The sequence below is a fragment of the Phaenicophaeus curvirostris genome, chromosome 14 (assembly GCF_032191515.1).
Source record: "Phaenicophaeus curvirostris isolate KB17595 chromosome 14, BPBGC_Pcur_1.0, whole genome shotgun sequence".
NCBI classification, from domain to species: Eukaryota; Metazoa; Chordata; class Aves; order Cuculiformes; family Cuculidae; genus Phaenicophaeus; species Phaenicophaeus curvirostris.
In genome coordinates this window covers 12,252,961-12,260,832 of record NC_091405.1, presented here as the reverse complement: position 1 = coordinate 12,260,832, position 7,872 = coordinate 12,252,961, and the positions used below count along the sequence as shown (strand labels likewise).

General features: G+C 60.0%; 1 protein-coding gene across 6 annotated transcripts in view; it reads right to left on the bottom strand.

Moving 5' to 3' along the window:
• Window positions 1-1,891: 1,891 nt before the first annotated feature.
• Window positions 1,892-7,872, bottom strand: part of RIPOR1 (RHO family interacting cell polarization regulator 1) — a 33,392-nt gene continuing 27,411 nt past the window's right edge. For 5 of the 6 annotated variants that reach the window (XM_069868405.1, XM_069868406.1, XM_069868401.1 and 2 more), the window contains 10 exons: window positions 6,767-7,579; window positions 6,326-6,465; window positions 5,869-6,043; window positions 5,568-5,703; window positions 5,282-5,443; window positions 4,990-5,148; window positions 4,469-4,665; window positions 4,276-4,359; window positions 3,887-3,977; window positions 1,892-2,845 (listed from right to left, as the gene is read on the bottom strand). In XM_069868405.1, coding sequence (XP_069724506.1) covers window positions 2,748-2,845; window positions 3,887-3,977; window positions 4,276-4,359; window positions 4,469-4,665; window positions 4,990-5,148; window positions 5,282-5,443; window positions 5,568-5,703; window positions 5,869-6,043; window positions 6,326-6,465; window positions 6,767-7,579 — 2,055 coding nt within the window. In that variant the 3' untranslated portion in view covers window positions 1,892-2,747. Of the gene's footprint in view, window positions 2,846-3,581; window positions 3,646-3,886; window positions 3,978-4,275; window positions 4,360-4,468; window positions 4,666-4,989; window positions 5,149-5,281; window positions 5,444-5,567; window positions 5,704-5,868; window positions 6,044-6,325; window positions 6,466-6,766; window positions 7,580-7,872 lie in introns of all 6 variants that reach the window. The other variant, XM_069868404.1, reaches the window with a different exon arrangement.

Below are 7,872 nucleotides of genomic sequence, written 5' to 3'. Positions count from 1 at the left end.
ACAGCTGATGGGATGCAGTGCTTTGGGAGAAACGCTGCGCTTCCCTCCTGGGGCTTGTCTGCTAAGCAAGCAGAGAGGCAGCAAAGTGTCCCCTTGTTATTCCCTTCCCATAATCCCATCTGCAGATAAAGCCTCATCTAAAAGCAGTTATGCTCGGGTGCTGTCCTGTCTGGGACCCCGCCTTGTGCCACAACATGCCATGCAGTGCCAGCGTGGAGCTGCAGGCTGGCTGCGTGTCCTAGTGCAAGGAGTGTTCTGCCTGAGCCAGCTCGAAAGGCTCTGCTCCAGTGAGGAGGGAGGACGTGGAGGTTGTAACCTGCTGGGACTTGCTTAGAAACCCTGGGAAATGCTGATGGATGGACCCTGCTTGGCCTGGGGACCATAAATCCCCAGCTACACCAGCAGTGGTGGTGCCTGCTGCAGCACCACAAGGCAGTGCCGCGGGTGTCCCTGCCTTTGCTGCTTTAACCTGCTCCCTTCCTGGGACCAGAAGGGCCACTAAGATGATTAAGGGATTGGAGCAGCTGTCATATAAGAAGAGGCTGAGAGAGCTGGGACTGTTTAGCTTGGAAAAAATGAAGGCTGGGGAGGGTTTTTATCCATACCTATTAATACCTGTAGGGGGTCAAGAAGATGGAGGCAGATGCTCCTCAGTGGTGCCCAATGAAAGACCAAGTACCGAACTGAAAGGGAAGTACAGGGATTCAGGCTGAACTTCAGAACAGCTTTTTCCTGGCCAACTTTTCTGTCTGGCATCTCCATCCGTAGAGATACTTAAATTCAACCAGATGTGGTCCTGAGCTCTCCCTGACTGTTTTGGGCTATGGGGAATAGACAGGTGTTTCTAAATGTTGCTGCCCACTTCAAGTTGTTCTGTGAGCCTTTGATCCATTGTTGCTCACTGATTAGACCCACCCCGAGAGATGCCAAGAAACAACGGAGCTGGGTGAGATCCCTGAACCTGCGCTTGAGGTCAGGCACTGTGTTGATCCTCAGCTTTCCAGGCTCGTGAGAAGCACCCAGCTGAGCCCTGCTTTGCTACTCAGCCCAGCAGCATTCCTCCACACATGTATTCCTCCCCGCAGTTGTGGCACCCCTGGAAGGCAGGACAGCGAGGCGTGCATAGCCAGGGCAATCCCTTCTGCCCCGGTCGTGCCAAGCTGGGAGTGCAAAAATCTGTGCTAGGTGATGGGTCCCCCCTCTCCTGCACACCCAGCCACGAGAGGAACTGGCTGTGCTGGCTCAGGCTGGAGGTTGCTGCTGGCAGAGGTGCAGGGCAGAGCTGCACAAGGAGCCCTCACCACAAGAAGGATGTTGAGGCTCTGGAGCGAGTCCAGAGAGGAGCAACGAAGCTGGTGAGGAGGCTGGAGAACAGGCCTTATGAGGGACGGCTGAGAGAGCTGGGGGTGTTTAGCCTGGAGAAGAGGAGGCTGAGGGGAGACCTCATTGCTCTCTACAACTACCTGAAAGGGGGTTGTAGAGAGGAGGGAGCTGGGCTCTTCTCCCAAGTGACAGGGGACAGGACAGGAGGGAATGGCCTCGAGCTCCACCAGGGGAGGTTTAGGCTGATCATTAGGAAAAAAAATTTCACAGAAATGGTCACTGGGCACTGGCAGAGGCTGCCCAGGGAGGGGGTTGAGTCACCTTCCCTGAAGGTGTTTAAGGGATGGGTGGACGAGGTGCTGAGGGGCATGGTTTAGTATTTGATAGGAATGGTTGGACTCGATGATCCGGTGGGTCTTTTCCAACCTGGTGATTCTATGACCATGCTAGAAATCACGATGCTGCCCCATGAGACCCCCACCACTGTTCAACCTGCTACACTGTCCCCGAGCTTACCCTGCCCCTGCACAGTGGGGCCAAAGAAACACCTGCACAGCGACACTGGCACTCATTAAAGGTTTGGCTTTATTTCTGGTTTAAAATCAAAATTAGTTGTTCTCTGTAATTACATTATATATAGATTTATAGAGACATTATAGAAAAGAATTTTTTGCTTTTCAAAAATCTGTAAATAAAAAATAAAATAAACCAACAACAAAAAAAGGTGGCAGCTTCTGTCCGTCCGTCTGTCAGTCCCTCTGTTGCTCCTCCTGCCCCTGCCCTCCACGGCGCTTCTCAACAGACCAGGAAAGGCTCTGGGCTGGGGCCACACTCTCTACTCTCCCTACAGCCACAGCCGGGGAGGGACAGGAGCACGTGGAGCTGGAAAGAAGAAACGCCAGCAGAATATATTAATATCTCATATTTCATTTTATTTAAGTCCTGTGGAGTCCTGATGGCAAAGGGCAGCAGTTGCCGTGGCCCAGGCAACTCCTGGAAAGCAACGTTGTGGTTTCCAAAGTGCAGGTCCTTCTGGGACAGGGCAACTGCCCTCGAGCAAGAGGAAGGCAAGAGGAGGCAGAGAAATCCGGCGCGTGTCCCTGCCGCTCCGGTCCCAGCAGCTGTAGCCGACGAGCGGGGCAGACAGGGTGGGCTCCCTGGGGATTTTAAATAGCAATCGGAGGGTGGGATGTGCAGCGAGCCCCTCTGCCCAGGGGTGTGTAGGTGGCACCCGCGGGGCCGGGGGAAGCAGTGCTCCATAAGGCAGTGTGCGGCTGCGGCGAGCTGCCCGGCGGGGGTAATACTGCGGTGCGGTGCTGCTGCTGTGAGAGCGAGCCGGGGCTGCTGGGGCCTGGCCGCACAAGCCCAGGTGGCCCAGCGGTGCCTTTGCCCTGAAGGGATGGCAGGTGGGTTGGCTTGGCGGCTCAGAAAGCTGTACTGGCCATGCTGGCTGGTGCAAAGATCCTCGGGAGGCTGTCCAGGGTCTCCTCCAGCCGCCGGTGAGCTGATTTACCATCTTCTCCTGCAAGTACGTGTCATGGTCAGTCAACTGAATTGCAGAAGCACTGTTCCCTGTCCATCCCTCACTGTGGCCTCTGGCCTTTCTGCGGAAACGTGGCTAATGCCTGGCAGAGCTGAGCTGGCGTGCTAGGGCCACAGAGTGGAGACCCCTCTTGTTCTTAGCACACCCTTGGGTGGGTCCCAGCTGGGATCTGGCTCAACCCCCTCCAGAATTCCTGATTCACGTTGCAAATCCTGTTCTTCCACTGCCTGCTGTACCAGTCCCCCAGCAGGGATCATCCACATTTGGGCTGCAGGACTGCAGGCTTGTGGAGAGCCTAGCTTGGGGCAAAGGGGCCAGGGCTTGGGGCTGTGCCAGTTCCAGCATCTCAAACAGCTGTGCACATCTGCATGCACTGACACAGGAATCCCGAGAGCTTCCCCAGGATCTACAGGCACACACGGGGATGCACAGGTTCACGCTACAAAGCTGGCTCCAAGATCTTCACCCGGCACCCCCGCACGCAAATCTGCCCCCAGCAGCCATCCCCAGCAAGAGGTGGTGACATGGACAGTGCTGGGACATGGTACACAAGGCGTCTACGCGTGCTGGGGTGCCACGGGGATGGGCTCTATGAACAACCAAGACACACAGACTCCAAAAACGTGACATGGCTGACAGGTTCTAAGACAGAGACATTCGTGAGCAAAGCGGCAGGAGGGGTGACGGGGGACGAGGACAGCTCACGTGTCCCAACCTGTGCCGCAGCTGCCACGATGTGGAGGCCTAGAAACCCACTCAGATGGTTCTCTCAGTGCCATCTAGCAAATAATAAATAACAACCAGGCTTAGTGTTCTGTGGCCAGAGGATGCCTGGCCCTTGTTGCCCACTGTTAGTTTGCTCTTGCTCAGCAGAGCTTGGGGCACGACGAGCCAGAGTGCACGGGGCAGGCAGGGACCAGCCCAGGGCCGTTTTCTCCCGTGGGCACTGCTGGCACCAGGAGATGCCACTGGGGATGCCAAGGGTCGTGAGGGAGCAGAGCAATGCAGCGGGACACTCACCACACAGCATCAGGCTCTGCTTGGCTGCCTCCCGCACAGGTTCCTTGTCAGTTTGGCACAGGTAAATCAGCTGCTCAATGCTCTCCTTGGCCTGCAGGAGAAGGGACAAGGGGTTGAGTACGGCTTGCTGGACAGACACAGCCTAGAGGAGATGGCAGCACTGGCTGCTGCAGCCCTATGCTGCAGGAAAGTCCCTTGTCCTGTCCCTTCCCTCCCCATTCCCCTTCCCTTCCTGCCCCGCCTGCTTCCCTGGCAGATTTAGGGCACCCTCAGCTCCTCTCTCCCAGGAGCAGGAGGCTGTGCAGGTGTGTCTGGACTCGCCGGCCACCTGCGATTCCTCTTCCTCCAGAAGATGCAGCCCTGCCACCTCTTCCCTGCATCCCTCTCACCTTCAGGCAGCCCAGCGCCGCACACCCAGCCACGCGTATCTGCACCTCCTCATCCTCCAGCTGCTCCAGGAAGCACACGAGAGCCTGGGGGAGACCAGGAGGATCAATGCCACCACCCACAGCAGAGCCAGGGGACAGCACCCCAGGGACCACAGTGCCAGCCCACCTTGTCCTCGGCTTGCCCGGCACCTACCCGTTGGCGGAAGCGAGGGTTTTCTGCCAGGCTACGGAGCTGGGCTGACACAGCGCTCACCACCTTGCTGTTGCCCTCCACGAGGAGAAGGCTCAGCGCTTTCAGTCCCTCCTTCTTCAGGCGGCCCTCGGGCATGCGCTTCAGGGCACGCAGCACCACGTCCTGGTCATCCGAGTTGAGGTTCTGTGCCAGCAGTGCTGCAGGGAACCAGGGGCTGAGCTAAGGTGCAGGGAGCCTGGTGGCACTCCCTGCACGCCCCGTCCCCAGGCACCCTGCACCCATGCTGGGCAGAGTGGGGCTGCTGGGGCACTTAAGTCACGATGCTGGAACCTACAGCAAGGACCCAGGGTGCTCAGGAAGGCAGCATGGGCAGGGCTGGCGCACAGGATCAGACCTACGTGCCCACCCCACGGATGGCTGAACCTCCGGGTGATGCCCCATGGCAGCACTGCAGGGTGATCCCCTACGGTGATGCTCCAGCAGCCCAGGCCAAGGTCTCACAAGGGTGGGAGGGCACCTACCTTCGTCTGCCAGCTCCATCATGTAGGTGTCAAGCACCAGGGCACCGAGTGACTCAAAGTGGCTCCAGTACTGGAAGATAGTGACTCGCTCGCCCTGGGTGCTGCCGGGCCGCCGGGGCAGCCGTCGATCCAGCATGTCCTCCACCAGTTTCACACATACTGCAGGAAAGGACCGCGGTCACTGTGCGCAGCAGCCACGGGCACCCCTCTGCAGGGCTCCTGGCACCCACAGGCGCCTGCTTGGGGTCACCGAGCCCTTCCTTGGCAGCAATCTCCCCTGGTGTCCGCTCACCGGTGTCAGCCAGGCCAGGATGCCTCTCGCTGATGGGTGCTGCGTACTGGGCACTGAGCACCTGCAGGAACCGCTCAACGGGGCAGGTGTAGACATTGGGCAGCTCGACGCAGCAGTCCCAAAGGGGAAGCACACCCTCTTTCCGTGTTGAGAACTGCACCACTGCGGGGACAGGCACTGTCAAGCCCCTCCAGGGCATGGCAGCAGGCACAGCTGTGCCATCGAGGGGGGAATGAGCTCCACACCCTTGGGGTGGCACCGATGGTGCCCTTGTCCACGTCTTTACCTTCAGCAGCAGAGCCAGCTGCTCCTGCTCGCTCCTCTGTCAGCTGGCACACGATCTCCAGCACCTGTGCCTCCCGCATCAGCCTGTCCAGGGCATACGTCTCCTGGCACCGCAGGGGACCGAAGGTGCCCAGCTTCTGCAAGGCATGTCCAAACCAGGGACCTCAGGGGCAGAGCGCAGCGCCCACACCACAGCCCCCACGCTGCGGCAACACACCCCTTTGAAGGGGAACCCACAGTCCACACCAGGGCTTCCCTCCCCAGGATGTCCCCTGCCACCAAGCCCTCGCCCCTGTCCTCACCAGCAGCAGGCGGTTGCAGTTGTTGAGGTGAAGCACCAGGGCTTTATCCAGGAACTCGTTGCCAGTACTCATGGGGTCGGTGCTGGCCTCAGAGCCACTGCACATGCCAGTGTCATCTGCCCCCGTTTCGCCAGCGTTGGGGGCCCTGCTGCCGCACGGGGGTCTGCCAGCCCTCCTGCAACCCAGGGAGACAGCGAGCCTGCGGTCAGCATGGGAAACCTGGACCCAACCCTTCCCCACTCACAGGGGCAACACTGAACAGTTTCTGTAAGACCTACAGTATCATGGCATTGGGGTTGGGAAAAAGGAGCAAGTCTCAGGGGCTACGGGCATGGGGGCTGCCTCCCAGCTGGTCTAAATATGCATGGACACCTGGAAAGAGCTGAGCATCTTCACTCCCAATGGCCCCACGGCCGCACCCTGCCATGAGCCCCATCCTGTGAACCCCATTGTGCACCTCTCATCTTGGAGAGGCTCTTCCTCAGAGCCCTCCGAGTCCTCCATGTCTGAAGTGTTGAGGAAGCTGAAGCTCTCCAGTGCATGCTCCACCGTCAGGCTGATGCTGGAGGCCCGGCTGAGGAAGACTCCTTGCTTCTGCTGCAGAGGAAGGCATGCTGGGGTCAGATCATGCCATGTAAGCTACGACAGCCCTGTCACCCACATCCCTGGTCAATGCATTCTCTTTTTGCCTGGGCACTGCCAGCAGGCACGGCCCCATCTCCATCGTCCCTGGGTACTGCCAGCAGGGATGGCTCCATCACCATCATCCCTAGGCAGCCCCGTCCCGATCGTCCCTGGGCACTGCCAGCCAGGACAGACCCATCCCCATCACCCCCGGGCACTGCCAGCAGGGATGGCCTCATCCCTGTCGTCCACGGCACTTCTGGGAGCCCCTCACCAGCAACATCTCCTCCAGGCGCTTGAGCTCCCGCTCGAGGGGCTGCAGCTCTGGGAACTGCCCCCGGTAGTCATCCAGAGCCGAGCCCAGGAGGCTGATGGCCTCCTCCAGCCCCGAATCCACTGCCTTGCCCCGCAGCACCTCGGGGACGCTGGCAAGCACTGGCGGGGCCGCGCTGGGCCTCTCCTCCGTGGGGGCTTGTGCCGGTGCTGCGGGGACCCTGGTGCTGCAGCCACCGTGTGCCGGTGCCTGACTCTGCACTGGCTCGGCCACGCTGGGCTCCACCGCACAGCTGGTGGTCCACGCCGCGGCAGCGCGGGGCTTGGCCTCGATGCCACTGTCCTGTTTTGCTGTGGTGGCTGCCGCCGAGGCACCAGGGAGGGCATCTGTGTCCTGCTCGCCCGTCCCCGCCTCATCCAGGCTGGGCGCCAGCTCCCAAGGGCTCTCCACAGCCTTGGCCTCCATCGTGGCATCCACGCTGGCCTCGCTGATGTGGCTCAGAGTCCTGGAGTAGGGCACGTGCCCATTGGCCACCACATCCTTCTTACGGCTTCCCGGCTCCTCCGGTTGAATCTCAGCAGAGGCGACACCGACACTGCTGGCCCCGGGCCCAGCCCCGGCCTCCTCCGGCTGCTGGGAGAAGGAGATCTCGATGGCGGGCGCAGAAGCCTGCACCTCAGGCTGCACGATGGGCCTGTGTGCGGCATGGCGGGCGCTGCCGGAGAGCTGGGGGCTGGAGGAGTCGTCCGACGACTCGGAGGAGATGGACCAGGCTGTGCCGTTCTCCAGCTCTTCCTGACGCCGCAGCATATTCTGCAGAGGGGGGAAAATGGTATCAGCCAAGACCCTCCTGCTGGCTCCGCTCCTCCAGCTGCCGTTCCATCAATGTCGGGCAGCTCCAGCACAGCCACATCACTAGTGTGCAACACGTGGAGCCAAGGACACCACCCATCATGGCTCTGACAGCCTTGGCACCAGCGTGTGGTGGGCAACATGGGCCATCACACCAGTGCCACGCCAATAATTCACCATCACTGACCCACGTGAGCATCAGACCAGCACCGCGACAGCATCAAGCCAGCTCCACGCCAGCACCAGTGCCACGC